At 28.0% G+C, this 17241-nt stretch overlaps 1 protein-coding gene across 8 annotated transcripts in view; it reads left to right on the plus strand.

Moving 5' to 3' along the window:
- The window catches only part of LOC111686014 (peripheral plasma membrane protein CASK), a 74858-nt gene that overhangs the window by 4122 nt on the left and 53495 nt on the right, over window positions 1-17241 (plus strand). For 3 of the 8 annotated variants that reach the window (XM_046949951.1, XM_046949953.1, XM_046949955.1), the window contains exons 4-10: window positions 7983-8109; window positions 12130-12207; window positions 13850-14207; window positions 14275-14397; window positions 14473-14620; window positions 14672-14844; window positions 14907-15068. In XM_046949951.1, coding sequence (XP_046805907.1) covers window positions 7983-8109; window positions 12130-12207; window positions 13850-14207; window positions 14275-14397; window positions 14473-14620; window positions 14672-14844; window positions 14907-15068 — 1169 coding nt within the window. Of the gene's footprint in view, window positions 1-7982; window positions 8110-12129; window positions 12208-13849; window positions 14208-14274; window positions 14398-14472; window positions 14845-14906; window positions 15069-17241 lie in introns of all 8 variants that reach the window. The other 5 variants (XM_046949952.1, XM_046949954.1, XM_046949956.1 and 2 more) reach the window with 3 other exon arrangements.

Raw genomic sequence — 17241 nt, forward strand, 5'->3', positions numbered from 1 at the left:
AGATTTGGAGTATGTATAAGCAAAAGTGTGATTGCTATTCAATACGGTAGCTTTATTTTCCTTATAAATTTCAAATCTCGATTATTGTCAAATGATTAATCATACTAACATAACGGCAAATTGGCACTACCTTCTATTAGTTATACCATAGTAGAAAAAATTAACGTATAACCGATTAACGTATAAACTTCTGACGTTTAAGCGATTTATTATTTTATGTGCTACCGTATTTACTTTATAAATCCGAGTTTTTTTGTTTACTTTTTATTTTTTCAATTTAAAAATATAAAGTGGAAAATATTTTTCAAACTAAATTAAAATATTAATCAACATAAAATTTTAATAGCAAAGGAAATAATAAAAAAGTTAAAAGGTCATTGCGGACGGACCTCGCTGGTTTCAAATTTGCTTGTAAGTAGTGCGGGCCATTCTCCCTAAAAACATAAATTCATTACTTCATCTTGTGTCCAATTGCAGAAGTTTCTTATAAGTGATGTGTTCTGCTCATACACGGGAGTAGTTAATTATATCGATTAATTATTTGACGATTTCATTAGCATTAAATTGAAAAAATTCTAATTATTATAATTATTTTTTTTTCATTAGCATTATTTTGTCTAATGGTAATGGTTTTTAATGAAACGATTTCATTAGTAATTATTTAAAAATAAATTTCCATTGCCATTATTCAATGGATTTTAAAAATGTTCGAACATTAGTTCGAATTTCGAATATCCGAACATTATTATGTATTGTCATTAGGTGAAATCATGTATGGCAAATTTCAGCACATTCGGATTAGAAAAAACTAGTTTTAACAGCTTTAAAAATTTTTCGAACACGAGTTCGAATTTTCGAAATTTTTTTGTACGTTTTATGACTCAGAGATTAATTTAAAAACATAAAAGAAAATTCGAAAATAACTTCGAAATTTCGAACTTAATTTCGAATATTCGAACATATTATTGTATTGTCATCTGATGTACTTATGACTGCAAAATTTCAGCCAATTTGGGCTAAGGGAACTGGTTTTAAAAGCTTTCAAACCTCGAATCTTCGAAAAATTTTCCTTAATATATTTTTCGACAATTATAAATACTAATTAAATTCGTTTTTGAAAATTCATTATCAAATTCATTACCATTATCAAAAAAAGTTATAATAAAAAAAAATATAATTTTCATTAAATGGTACTTATGTAAAATATTTTTCATTACAATTTTTCCTATAAATGGTAATGAAATTTTAATGCTTAATGAAAAATTCCCAGCAGAACTTCTGCTGATATTTTGTTTTAGTGCCAAGATGTGTACGGTAAGATTGTTCACAGTTCTCACATTTCTCGGATGAACATATCTTGCGCTGTCAAACATGTCCAAGTAAGAAAATTATATGAATCTTCGAAAGAAGATGTCTTCCTCTGTCATTTGTTTGCAAAATTTCAACGTAAACAACTGCAAGAGGTCTTATTTTGGGGTTTAATGTCAATAAATCATGGTATTAAGATAAAATTCAACAAGAACTTGTTGGTTTTAGTGTAGTCCGTTTATGAGCTGGACTGTTTTTATAAAAATATCGTTAGTGCACACAATTTAAATGATTAATTTAAAAGTTATACACATTTTTATTTCTAATTTCCTAAATATGATTTCCCCTACTACATGTGTGGCAACGTTTTTCTTTAATTGTTTACAAAAAATACATTTCAGTCGTAATATAACAATAATAAGGTAGGTAGGTACATGCCTTGAATTGTCACAAAAAAGAATTTAAAAAATATTAAAAAAAAACATTAAAAACAAATTATTGAAAAATTTTTTGTGAAGAAAATAAACTTTAATAATTTGTATAGAAAAAGATTCCAAAACCAATACAAATCAAGAACAGGATGCATAAGTCTAGAATGCTGTTTGCGAGTGCCATTCAAGGATTATTTCATGGTATTTTTCGTGCCTTTTCATTTGAAGATTTTGAAGTTTTTCTCTTTTTAGTTCCTTTTTATTTGACTTAACAAGGGCAGAGAATTGACAACTCTCCCTACTGATTCTACCTTTCTATGGTTGTACCCAGGGTATACTAAACAGGTATATGCATCACTACGACAATACAAAAACAACATGTATTTTGTTTTTGTAATTGTATGAGCTCAATGTCAAAATAAATTAAAATATTTTTTGATGTTTTTATTTTAAAAAAATTCTTAATTTTATTTCAAAAAACATGCAGTGATTTTAAATGGAATTTTATGGGATATGCATGTTTATATACTTATATTAAGGTGGATGCTATTGGTAAATGTTACAGAGGAATTGGCAGAGGACCTGACAAAAGCAAGATTTTGGAATAACCTGATTTGTGCCACGAAATTTGTATCTTAAGCTACAAAAGTTTGGCAAACGAAAGTGGGCGAAAACGGGCGCAATACTACTGATATCTGAATTGGTCTGATTTGTGCCAATAAAGTTGTGTTGTGGCTACCAAAGTGTGGCTAAAGACAACAGCCTTCTCAACGTGCGCAATACGGGGGATAGTTGATATCTGAAATGACCTGATTTGTGCCATTAAAGTTCTATTCTAAACGGATGAAGTTTGGCTAAAGACAACGGACCTCAGAAAGGGCGCAATGCGAAAGATGGTTGAAATGTATTTTTTGTGCAAACAATATTATTTTTTTACAAACTAAACATTTTAAATTTTTTTATTATTAAAATTTTATTTTGTTTCAAATAAACAAAAACATATTTTGACAGAGAAGGTATGCAAATAAGAAAACAAAAACATTATCAGCTGTTCGATTGCATATACCTGTTTAGTGTACACTGGTTGTACCATGCATTTCAGTAATTCTTATTTACGTCAAAAAACTTTTCATTGAGAGAGAACGGAGTTACCTTGTTTTCTTTATACCATGACTTATACCAAAGAATAAACACTTATACCATGATTTTTTCAATTTTAACACACAAAAATTAATTGTCAAAAAATTAAAATCATAATTTTATTATTATTATTATTTGTTTGTAATAAAATGTATTCGGATTGTTAATGGTACTCTGATTAAAACTTTGCGTGAAAAATAAAATAATTTATTCTCAATTAAAAAAACATCCTAAAAAGTACAAATTGCTTTTCAAAAGCAATTTATGTTAAATAAAATTAAAATACATCAGAGATGGGGGTAGTGCACTAATTTTTAACTATTTTTCACTACTTTTATTTAAGTTTAGTGATGATTTGAAAAATATAAGCCTCACTCAATAATAGTGATAGTGATATTTAAAATTTTTAGCTTAAAATATTTTAAAAATAGATAAAATATTTGTTTTTACAGTCTAGTGAAATAAATTTTTCTACACTAAATTATTAGTTCAAAAAATATTCCTGCACTATTTTTGTTTTCAACAGAGAAATGTTTCACTCAATTGAAAGTTTAAGTTAATAGGTTATTATGTTTAAGGAAAAAAGTTGTATAAAAGGTGTTTAAATACAAAAATTACACAATTACAATAAAAACAGAAATAAACAAAACGTAATACAGTAAAAATTAGCCATTATTGGCTTTAAGTAAAACAAGTTTTTCGAAATTGGAATCACTTAGTTTATTTCTCCGAGGAGAGTCCACTATTCCGCTAAAAGAAAATAAACGTTCTACTGGAGCAAAAGAAGTTATTTCTACTAACACAAATCCTAAAATATTGAAAATTTTAAAAAGTTGTAACAGTTTGGTGTGTCTGTGATTTGGAAAAATTGGTTCAATTGTACTTTTGTTGTTACAATTTGATCCTCAAAAGTACAATGGTACACTAACGACCCATTTTGTACAAAAGTCGGCTTGAAATGCTTTTGTTCTACATTGATATAAAAATTGCAAAAATATAGATTTGGTACAATCTGATCCAAAAAAATACACTTTTAAATGCGGTTTTATACAATTTAAAAATATCATTTGTCATCCCTGGACAAATATCAATAAATTTTTTTTATAAATAAAAAAATATTTTTAAAAAATAATAGCTTTGTTCCTTTACTTGTCAAGTTTGCAGGTTTTTACCAGAAATTGTAAAAGAGAACAAATTTGAGCAATTAAAATTATTTTCTCTTTGCCAGAACTTGCAGGTTTTAGCCAGAACATTTTTTCCTGGCAAATAGAAAAAAAATTGTCAAATAAATTATTTGTTTAAAAAAATACATTGAAAACAAAAAATGTTTCATATTTTTTTATTTATTTTCATAAATAAGTACATAGTAGAAATAAAGAAGGTAGTCTCAATCAAAAAAATTAAATTTTAATAAGGTTTTTTGACGTTTTCCTTATTTTATCTTATTATCTCAATCAAAAAAATTAAATTTTAATAAGGTTTTTTGACGTTTTCCTTATTTTAAACTTTATATACAGAGTTGCCACGTGCTAAAAATAATAATGGATTTACAGACATATTTTACAAAAATATGTAGTTAATTTATTTAAATAAAAATGATTTCCTCTACAAACTTACAAATAAAAGACATTTCGGGTTTATTAAGTGATATTTATTTTACTTTTTTTATTACTGTGTGAATATTTGTATTCCTTCAAAAGATTTTAAAACCTAATTCGGAAAAAATATTCGACCTAGATAAAATCGTTTAAAAATTTTCTTACCTAAATCTATTTTAGAAAAATTTAACAAATTTGACATATAATTTGTATTAATTGACAATGAATATTTAACAAATGAATTTAGGTATTCCAAATGGTTTAAAAAGTTGGTTTTTGTTTCTATAATCTCGCCAACACTTTTATTAATACACACTAAACACTTTAGTTGTTTGTCATTGCTGGTGGCTGCGACTGTCTATGGAGGGAGCACACGCACTTTTTTCAATTAAATTTTCGTTTAAAACTTAATTTTTTTGTTTATTAATTTCGTCGAAAAATTTTTTCCTTTTAATTTCGAAATCAGGTACATGATTTTTGTTTGTTATCTCTTCCTTACAATTATTGTAATTACCTTTTTCTCTTCCTCGTACAAAATTTTTTATTTCTCTCCAATGCCTGGCGACAATTTTTTTACAAATTATTTTTTTTTTTAAATTTAAATATGTATATGATTTTGATTCAAAAAATGGTTATTATATTTTCTAACTGATTTGAAATTATTTTTATATTTTTTTTAAAGATATAGAAATTTTATTACAAATTAGGAAAAATTAAATTGTATATGGTATCACTAATTTAACGAAAACTTCAAAATCCTTAAGCATGTCAGAAAGAGAATTTAAAAAAATTATGAGAGATTGACACTACCTTCTACTATGGTATGTGTGATTGTAGTTTTTCAATTTTATTTTAATTTCAACAGAAATTTATAAGAATAAACATCAATACAAATTTATTGAAAGAGAAATTTTGTTTTTTCTGTTCCTGTACTTTTTATAAGTACGAAGAGAAAATTCATTAATTCTCCAGAAAAGTTCTGGAACAAAGCTAATATTTTCATTCTGACATAATATTCTAGTGCCTTTAACTATTTTGAAAATTTGTTTATAATAAAACAATAATTATTTATTATTTGCAACAATTTGTTAAAAAATTAACATCTCAAAAATGTCTAAGCTTTTATGTGTTTCATAATCAAACGGTCAAAAGAGATTTTTTTGGGTTTTAATTAGGATGCACCGCCATTAAGCATTCATATTGCCAGGTTATTACACGTCTTTCCAGAGAAAACCCCACCAACCGACCTATACCTTCATATAGGAAGTTGTAGCATCCGGACTTGATTTCATCAAAAGTATTAATGGTCTCAACCAGAAAAAAGTTCCAAAGTTTTAATGGTCTCCACCAGTTTATATTTGAGTTTAAATGGTCTCCACCATGTTATATCGTGAGTATTTTATGGTCTTCACCAGTTAAAACCGTTTGAGTATTCTATGGCCTTCAACAATAAAACATAACCTTACTTGAGGTGATACGAAAGCACGAGGTTAATGAAGATAACATATAACTTTGAACAGTTATATGAAGTAATACACTACACCAGTGCGAGCGAGACGCAAAACTGTCGAAAGCCAGGCAACAAACACAAGCCTGAACGCCTTTAAGAAATAATTTCCATAAATGCAGGATTCACATTTCTCGAAAAGCAAAAAATCTACTAAAGGTGCAAAAATATGCTTGAAATATTATTGTAACTTTTAATTACGATTTCTCATCATAGTGGTTAATAAAAGCTTTGGGGTCTTTAATTTAATAAAATTTGAATATTTTCTATAATAATAGAAGTTGAAATTATATTTTTATGACTTTTAGTTTTTGAGCCACGGTGGACCTTTCGGTGGAAATGCCCATATAATAAGAATTGAAAAATCAACAAACAAATTAACAAAAAATACAATCAATATACAAAGTATATTATACATAACATAACAATTTAATTCAGCAGTATAAAAAGCAAATATACGTTTCCTGCAAAAAAGTGAGGAAAAAGAAGTAGAATATTCACCACAAATAACATAATTTTTGCTCAATTTTGAAAACTTTTAACTACTTCTAATCTTATTTTTAGAAGCAGTAAAAATTAGATATTTAGATGCCAAAAATAAACCACATTCTTTCAATGCTTATGTAAATTTCATATGTTATTGTTAATATGTTATTTGTAGTTACTTTTCTATATCTCTTTCCTCACTTTTATCTGGGCTTTAATTTGTAAGGAAGTCTTTGATGTATTAAGATGTCGTCTGTAAAGTATGACATCAATCATTTTTTGCTGGGTTCTTATAAAATATTTATAGATAAATTAAATTATTATAGTTTTTTGTATTTATTTCATTTCTTAATAATAACAAATTTACTTTATTTATTGTATTAGTTGCCAAAGAGCTCTCACCTTGTAGCCCATTCAGACCAAACGAAATTAAGCTATTTGGTGATTTCGACAAAATCTACTCGAATTAAGTAATAAAAATGTATGGGAAATTTCGTTAATTTGAAATCAAGTAATTTAATTAATAATTTAATATCATTGAAATTAACTCGAAATTATTATAAAAAGTTCCTATTTTTAAAACCATTCACAAAATAATAATAAACATTTCAAAACTATATAAAAAACATAAATTTTTAAAAATAATAATAGTGGTAATTATAATACTTAAAAATTAAAAAAAATTAAATTTAAAGCAAAAGGACATTTTAATTTAATTGAAATTTAAAAAAAGAGTAATAAATAATTATAACATTTAAACATTAAAAACGTTAAATTGTAAGCAAAAGAACTTTTTTTTGCTGACAAGCAAAATCCATACTAGTGTAAAAAAGAACAGTTTTGAGTCATGAACCTTATTCGCAAATGAGCGATATTTTGAGTATTTAGCATTCTATCTGTTCAGATGTTTTGAGGTACTATCAAAACATCTGCAAAAATTAAAAATGTTTTAATTATTTTACGAAAAATCTAAAATTATGCAAACTTTCCAAAATAATTCAATTAGAATGATTTAAATAAATTTTTCTTAGGGTGAGTTTTTCTGATAAAGATAATCTTCATTCTTTTGTTAAACCTGGTTTAATATATGTTTCGTGTTTTCAGTTATCAGTAAAGTTACTTATTATCTTAGTTTAACTGAGTGTAATTGGCCAATTAAACTCAAGTTATAAGTGAGAAAACACAATTAACAAAAACAATAAAACAATGATTTCGGAAGAATAAAAACTTAATATTTTAAGTAAATTGCCATTTTCTGATTTGTTTTGTTTTATTTATTATTGTTTTAAATGTTTATTTAACATTTTTCCAAAATTTTCCATTTTACAAAAGCATTGTTTGCAAAAAAACAGCTGTTCATTGTTTATGTTTTTAATCGGTTAAAGTCCGCCTAAATTTGTTCTGAGTTTAATCTAACAGCAAGTTAAGCCTAGTTTAACTTAGTTTATTTTATCTTAGTTTCTTAGTTTAGTATTTGTGTCATTTTTAAACTGATATTATAAATATATATAGAACAAAATATACTTGTTGCAGATTTGAAACGTGAAGCTACAATATGTCATATGCTGAAACATCCACACATAGTGGAGCTTTTAGAGACGTACAGTTCCGAAGGCATGCTCTATATGGTATTCGAATTGTAAGTTGTTATTATTATTGCTATTATTTATTTAAATCTTACGTCTAAGGTTCTCCGATGCTGTCCACATACCATTTAGTAAAAATTATTTTGGTTCCAAAAGTGCGCAAATACCAGTGAATTATTTTGTTTATTTATAAATAGTCTTGAAGGATTAAACATGAAAAGAACATACTTATGCCTAATTTGAACACAAACAAAATTATTAAAAAAACGGCATTTGGCGATCAGATAAATTATAGGTCTGTAGATTTTTTTAGAGATGCTAGTATATTAAACGAAAATATGAACTTAAAGGCGTTATTTAGGAATCCAGATTATTTAACAAAATTTGATTATTTAGGAATTTAGGTTTTTAAATTTATAATTTTAGTAATTTTCGAGTTACTGCAAAATGTTTCCCTTAAAATTAAATTTTGATTTAAATAGTTCCCTTAAAATTAATGAAATTTTTTCAAATAAAAGACAATAATAAAAACTCAAATAAAAATCAAAAATATAAATCACACAATGATTTTTATATTTTAAAACTAAATGTAAAAATCATGGATATGGATAGCTTTTCATTTCCGGGAGACTTATAAGAATTATTTCGTTCTTGTATTTCGAAGTGCTTAACGTAAATACCTGCCTGTTGATCTACTTCACGGTGGACTTTTTCAACCACTGGATGAGCTTCTTTGGCCTCTCACCACCGACTCATTGTGTGTCTTACACGCGGATGGACCGCTTACATTACTGTAGCGGTCCATTTACAAGTACTTTGCTCAAGTAACAGAGATATTCAACCTCTTGCGATAGTAGCTCCGTCCGCCAATGACAGGTGTCATGAAAATACTCTATTGATGCTATGAAAAATGTCATTTCTATACAACTTTCTCATCATCTAGCTATTCACGTCAGTGCATTGGATCTCTTAGAATCGCCCAATCAAAACCTATGGGTTCGATCTACATAAATATATATTTAATTAGCCAGAATTATTTCAGTGACCATATTGTGATAAGTTCTGCATGTGACATAACTCCTTATTCAAAGAGTTGACATTAGCTTTAAACCATCGTAATAGAGATGTGCCAGAGTCCTTGCCACTGGCATTAAATGCTTGATGGGATTTTGGCGTATTCACTGTTTTGTTAACATTCAAAATAATAATAATAATAAAATAATTTGAAAATTTTATTTTAACTTAAATATTAACTCTAATTGTGTTTCAGAAATTTCCATTTGTGTTTCAAAATTTTCCATTTCTATTTCAGAAATTGTCAATAGAATTTTCATGTAAAATTTGTGAATATATTATTTAAAAAACAAGTAAGAGTTCTATATTCGGCTGTGCCGAATCTTTTATACCCTTCACCATGATGTGTTTAAAGCCTTTTGTACCTTTTGAAGAACGAAAAAGTACCAAAAAGTCCCCATCTATGGGTCCTCAGTTAATCCGGGCCATACAAACTTAATTACATGTTCCTAGGTTCAATATTGTAGAAATTGTAAAAAGTACCTTTTGAAGAACGAAAAAGTACCAAGAAGTCCCCATTTACTGGTTCTCACTTAATCCGGGATATACGAACTTAATAACATGTTTCTAGGTTCAATATTATAGAAATTTCAAAAAATACCTTTTGAAGAATGAAAAAGTACCAAAAAGTACCCTTTCATGGGTCCTCACTTAATCCTGGCCATACATACTTAATTACATGTTTCTAGGTTTAATATCGTAGAAATTGCAAAAAGTACCTTTTAAAAAACGAAAAAGTACCAATAAGTCCCCTTTTATGGGTCCTTACTTAATCCGGGCCATACATACATAATTACATGTTTCTTGGTTTAATATCGTAGAAATTGCAAAAAGTACCTTTTGAAAAACGAAAAAGTACCAAAAAGTCCCCTTGTATGGGTCCTCACTTAATCCGGGCCATACATACTTAATTCATGTTTCTAGATTCAATATTGTAGAAATTGCAAAAAGTACCTTTTGAACAACGAAAAAGTCCCCTTTTAGGGGTCCTCACTTAATCCGGGCCATACATACTTAATTACATGTTTCTAGGTTCAATATTGTAGAAATTGCAAAAAGTACCTTTTGAAAAACGAAAAAGTACCAAAAACTCCCCTTGTTTGGGTCCTCACTTAATCCGGGCCATGCATACTTAATTTCATGTTTCTAGGTTCAATATTATAGAAATTTCAAAAAATACCTTTTGAAGAACGAAAAAGTACCAGAAAGTCCCCTTTTATAGGTTCTCACTTAATCCAGGCTCTACATACTTAATTTCATATTTCTAGCCAATAACAAAACATTAGTGCTGCTCTCGCTCTGCTACTCTTGCTCTGCTGCTCTTGCTCTGCTTTGCTTTTATAAACAAATTACAATAACAATATTTACCGTATTGTTATGTATTTTGTTTTTGTTTTTTGCAGTTTCTGTCTGAGCATGAATAAAAAATCTAAATTTTATATGAAATTTTCAGAGGTTGTCTCGGTTTTTTGCTCATATCTCCGTTATTTATGGACCGATTTTGCTGATTTTAAATAGCGTTCTTGCCGGTCGTATGTCTGATAGAATTATGGAAGATTCGGATCTCGCAGATATCTGGGGTCTTCTAAAAACTGATTTCAACAAACATACAGACAGACAGACAGACGGACATGGCTTAATCATCTTCGCTACCTATAAGGATCCAGAATATATATACTTTATAGGGTCGGAAAATTATATTATAGAAATTACAAACGGAATGACAAACTTATATATACCTTTCTCACGAAGGTGAAGGGTATAATAATGCCCCGATCCATATCGCCAGCGCTGTAAAAGGATGGATTCAAAGCCAGAATGTAAAAATGTAAAAATGTTCCTTACTAATTCTTTTCTAAAACCTTGTAAAAATGTTTATAAAAACAAAACAGTTACTAAAAATGCCTTTTATTGTTGTTTTAATCAATCAATTATTGAAATGATCCAAAAAAAATATTTTTCAAAAACGTATTGTTATAGTAAAAAAAATTTTGTATATCTAGTAATACATAAGCTATCAAGCTTTAAAATAAAAATTTAATATAACCAATTAGTCCATTATTTTTTGAAAAAAAATATTTGAATGTAAACAAGCAGTGAAACTATTTAAGTGAGCGGGAGTTTATATGTACATACCATTTTCACATATAACACTTGCTTTCGTCTGCCCAATAGAACCAAAAATAAAATTTTCCCATCGTAATTGATTTTCCATTCATTAATTTTTTCATTAACATTATATTAAAAAATCTTTAACATTATATTAAAAATCTTAGTTTTCTGGGCCTATAACTGTTAAGTTTAGCAGAGAAAATATGAATTATATTTTATTGAAAATTTTCTAATTAACACAGAACAAATTACAAAGTAAAGTTAGATTTAGTTTTATACACTTCGAATAATTTAATATGTAACTAGTTATAGATCAAACAAAAATGTTCTTAGAAAAAAATTCAAATGCTTTTGCAAAGTACCTGAAATTACCGTTTTGTATTTTTTAATTTTCTTAAAAACCATTAATTTTATTAATTTTTTTGTATTTCGTAAAAATATGTTAGAATGTAACATTTTTTTTGGCCCTGTGTTATTTAAGTGGCTAGGAGTGCACATTTTCATAAAAATCTGCGCTCTTTAAACTTAAGGTATGTTTAGACCTATTAAATATTTGACGAAAAGACATATCCAATATTTTTTGTAAATTTATTTTTGATTCTGCATGATTTTTGAAGTTGCATATTATGTTTATGCAAATAAATATATATTTAAAAGATATCAAAATGTCGATTTGTAGGGGTCACGTCATTCGGTCAAATATTTGATAGGTGTGCGTATGGAATGAAATGTAGGTAAAAAATAACAGTTAACACGATCAATTTGCTCACATTTTGGACTATGCTTCTTTTTATAAATGGTATGTGCAAATATGAATTAATCTAAGTCTAGTCTATGTATATGTAAAAAAAAAATAGATAAAACAGCCTTAATTTGTTCTTTTAAAGTATGGAAGGTTCAGATTTATGCTTCGAAGTAGTGCGAAGGGCAGTGGCAGGATTTGTTTATAGTGAAGCTGTTGCTTGGTAAGTTGTAATAATACCTTATATGTATATCGACGCATACAAACTAAAAAGTTACAAGTTTATTTAAATGAGTATATAAAATCTACGTTATACAATTTTGTTAACATTTGGTTTAGATCCGCCGATCCGATAAAAACAAATTTACATATCATTTATTTTATAAAGTGTGGCTAAATATCAATATTTTCCAGATAATAAATACCCAATGAGCAAAAACCTTTCAAATGATGTAAATATGTATTTGAAAACCTATTCAAATTTCATACATAGCCTTTGAGAACAAATTTGAAAAATTTTGTTTTCAAATGGAAAATTATGGAAAAAGGCAGTTAGAAATCAAACGTATTTTTCAAATGTATTTCAAATTTAAAAAAAACTTGAAACTAAAAAAATTTTCAAACGTATTTCAAGTATTCTTTATTATTATTTTCATACATATTTCAAACCGTAATTATAATGTTAACTATTGCAAAATTCATATATTTTTTTACATCACCTGAAAATAAAACATTCATACATTTATTTTAGCATATTTTTCTTTTAAATCTCCGATTATTTCTCCTATATTTAACGTTTTTTCGCTCCCTTGCTGTAGAAAAAATGTTCTGTTTTTATTTTTCTAAAATAATTTATTTTTTGAAAGAAACTTTTCTAAGTTCAATTCAAACAAAACTTTGAAAATTTTATAAATATCACACATTATATTTTTTTAAACGTTTTTGGAAATTATCATGTTTATTTCAAAGGCTAAACTTTAAAATTTGAAAACAATTTGGAAAATACATTATTTAGTAAAGAAAATTTTCAAAAATATTCACAGGTTTGAATCGATGTTTATTGGGTACTTTTATTAAAAAACTTCCCACATCGAAAGCAATTTCTATAATTATTTTGTTTCTATATTCTATATAAAGCAAAATGTTATTATAACCATAACGCACATTGACGTTTTTTGCGAATATGAGAATTGGCATAGCATTAAAAATATGAAAAACCACGGAATTATTTTTTATAGTTCAGCATTAAACGCAATAAGTTTTTCATTACATATTTTTAATTATTTTGGAAAAAGTATGAAATTGGTAAAAAAAGGATAAAAGTGTGTTTATTTCAGAAATAAGTGTTGGTGCGCGATGTTTTTGATTCCTCGTCATTTAAAATATTTTTCTGAATTTTAAGTTCAAAGTCGGGCTTAGAAGCTTCTGGGGCTTTAAATCAATTCGATTTACAGAACACATATGAATAACAAAGTAAGATGAAAACAGCTGTTTACATCAGCATACATCCCTGATCTAATGCGTCTTTCTTGCTTTTTAATTATATCACGAGGATCCTATTTGTCCTCTTCTACATAGAATTTTAACATATCATATTACTTGTGTGCTCGGTTCTCTGGAATGATAGACCTCAGTATAATTTGTGATAAAATATATCCAATGTTTTTGAAATGGATCGCAAACATTTACTACGAGAAAAAACACTTATTTTTTATTTTTCTCGTATTTAGTACAATAATCATCATCGTCCAAGAGGTATTCTACATAAACAGAAATAAACCAATTTTTATATTGATAAAATGATTTAGTTTGTAGGCGTCGATGTGTACGTGCAAGATTATAAAAGAAATTGTCTTCTACTTTAGCCATTACATGCGTCAGATTCTAGAGGCTTTGCGTTACTGTCATGAAAATGATATTTTGCATCGTGATGTTAGACCAGCATGTGCTCTTTTAGCAACAGTCGACAACTCTGCACCTGTAAAATTGGGAGGATTCGGTTCGGCCATTCAACTGCCCGGAGGTAGAGAAGCTTTAGAAACTCATGGTCGAGTAGGGTGTCCGCATTACATGGCTCCAGAAGTTGTAACAAGACGTCTCTATGGGAAAGGATGTGATGTTTGGGGCGCTGGAGTAATGTTGCATGTTTTGCTCTCAGGGCGACTACCTTTCCTGGGATCGGGTGTACGGTTACAAAATTCAATAGCAAGAAGCAGATTAACGGTATTTGTTTTATTTACATCCTCTTACTTCAATAATAATTTTATTATTATTTGTTTAATTATTTTAGTTTGAAGCACCAGAATGGAAATCAATATCTGCATCAGCGAAAGATTTAGTGTCTAAAATGTTGGCTGCTAATCCCCATCACAGACTGTCTATTGCGCAAGTTCTGGAACATCCATGGATAAGAGTAATCTATATTAAAAAGCTAGCATATTATATAATTAAATAAATTGACAATATTATTACATATTCATATATTTAGGATAGAGATAAACTTCAACGTCAGCACTTGGCTGATACGGTGGAAGAATTAAAGCGTTATAATGCACGACGTAAACTAAAAGGAGCGGTGCAGGCCATTGCCGGTGGCACAACTTTAGATCCTCTTTTTGGAACCGATACAGATTCTAGTAGGTTTGGAATTTTAGTTTGCAATTTAAATATAACAAATAAAATTTCAGTGCCGGTTGCATCTGATATCTTAAATGAATGGGCTGATGAAGAGGCTGGTATAGAAGCTGTACAACGAATTTTAGATTGTCTAGATGATATTTACGCTCTACAAGATGCACATGTTGATTCAGACGTATTGCGAGATATGTTAAGGGATAACCGTTTGCACCAACTATTGCACGTACGTCTCGAAAATTGAAATATTAGAATTTATTTAATATCAAATTTTTCAATTTAATTTAGTTGTTTGATCGCATAAGTTCCACAGTAGTCTCTCCTAACCGTGCTCCAACTGCAGATGCTGTAGCGAGGAGTCGTGATGTAATAGAACTATTATCTTCCATAGGCGGCAATAAATTCTTAAAGGACGAATTAATGTTACTATTGGTTTCACCTCATTTACAGGTATGTTACAGAACAAAACCTTTTAGCGGCAAGATTCTTTACATTCAAAAGTTAAATGTATTTAAGCACCAAAAATTATTTATAAAACAATATGTACAATGAGGGTTGCGAGTCTGGCTGGACTTGCCAGGATAGTCCAGCTTTTGTTTTGTTTCAAGCTAAAATTTAGTTTGTCCAGCTTAAAAGACATTTTTAGTGCACTGCAATAACTTTACAATAATTTTTATGTAACCATTGTTAAATCATGTTAGCCAACACTGATTGTAAAAAAATTAAGTTTAGATAATTATTAAATTTTAAAGAATGCAATGAATTTATTTAATTGTAATAATTTTAAATAATAACACATATTTATATATGTTGGTAACTAGATATTTAAATTTAACAACAGGAAATCCAAAAATATATTCGTACTCTATGGACTATAACAAAACGGAATTGTTATATGAGAACTAGGGTTGTCATTCGAATACAAATTATTTTATTAATCGAGGGAAATTTTTTGTTTTTCTTCGAACGAATAAAAAATTTCCAATTTAGAATAAAGATTAATTCGAACAATTTTTGTAAAATATTTGAATTAAATTTTAATGTTATTTCTACCCATACTATTTTATTATAATATAGAAAAAAATTACATTATTTTTTTGTAAAATGAATACTAAATCAAAAAGTTCTGTTATAACTGAAACAAATCTTTTACCACTTTTAGCAATTTATAAAAATTTATATTTGCAATGTGTTATGGATTGCTTTAGGAAGTTGTGACTTGGATGTACGAAATATCAAAATATTTTGATATTTTTGCAAGTTCTACAACGGGTCACAACAAATGCTTGTCATACAACATTATTATATTTATACCCTACACCACTATAGTGGGGAGGGTATTATACGTTTGTGCTGATGTTTGTAACATACAAAAATATTGGTCCAATACCCACCTTAAAGTATACCGATCGATTCAGAATCATTTTCTGAGTCTATTAAGACATGTCCGTCCGTCCGTCCGGCTGGCTGGCTGTCCATGTAAACCTTGTGCGCAATTTACAGGCCGCAATTTTCAAGATAATTTGATGAAATTTGGACCAAGCATGTTTTTTGGTACAGGGACAAAGCCTATTGAAAATGGTTGAAATCGGTCCATTATTTCACCTAGCCCCCATACAACCGTACCTCCCGATTTGAACTTTTTATGCCATAATTACGTCAAATATTATATTATCTCTCTAAAAATTGGCATAAATAAGTTTTACATAAGTATTTATGACACTGCAGATTTTCGTAAGGATCGGCCCTTATTTGACCCTAGCCCCCATACAAACCCCCCTTCAAAAAATGTCTTAAACGTCTAAAATTGACTTGTAACCATTTGTATCGTAATGAAACTCAACAAAACTAACTGTTATTTAAAAATATATCCTTTTCACAAATTTACCGAGGATCGGCCCAATTTGACCTATATAAAGCCTCATTTAGAAACTTTAGTTTTTTTATCAATAAATTGCTTAAATATTTTGGAAAAATATTCAACATAAAAGTTTCTTTATAAAAAGTAAAAATTTTAAAAATATACTCATGGTGTAGGGTATTATATGGTCGGCCATGCCCGACTATACTTTCCTACTTGTTTACTCTTAATTTTGTGGTGACTGCCTGATTGTACGCAAACCCGTTTTTTTACCCATATCTTAAGATTTTTGAGGTGTTTGGCAAGTTTTATTTATATTTTTTAAATTATTCGAATAAAAATTTGCTATTCGTTCGAATAATCGAAAATTTTTTTGTCCAGCTTCTTGTGAATCGCAATCTGGCAAAACTATCTATAATGGTAGTAAGCATGTTGAGCTTATTTAAATTTTAATGGGTGTTTGGGATAGATTTATTTTAATGGGTGTTTGGGATAGATTTAGTGTCCAAGAACCCAGGTTATGCTTGGTTAGGAAATTGTATTAAATAAGAATAGGGTTGTCATTCAAATACAAAATATTCAATTATTCGAGGAGAATCATTTGTGTTTTTTCGAACGAATAAAAAAGTACAATTTAGAATAAAGAATGATTCGAACAATTTTTGTCGAATAATCGAATAATATTTTAATGTTACTTTTTACTAATATTTTATTATAATACTGAAAAAAGAATTACATTAATATACAAATATTAAAAAAACA

The sequence above is a fragment of the Lucilia cuprina genome, chromosome 4 (assembly GCF_022045245.1).
Source record: "Lucilia cuprina isolate Lc7/37 chromosome 4, ASM2204524v1, whole genome shotgun sequence".
NCBI lineage: Eukaryota > Metazoa > Arthropoda > Insecta > Diptera > Calliphoridae > Lucilia > Lucilia cuprina.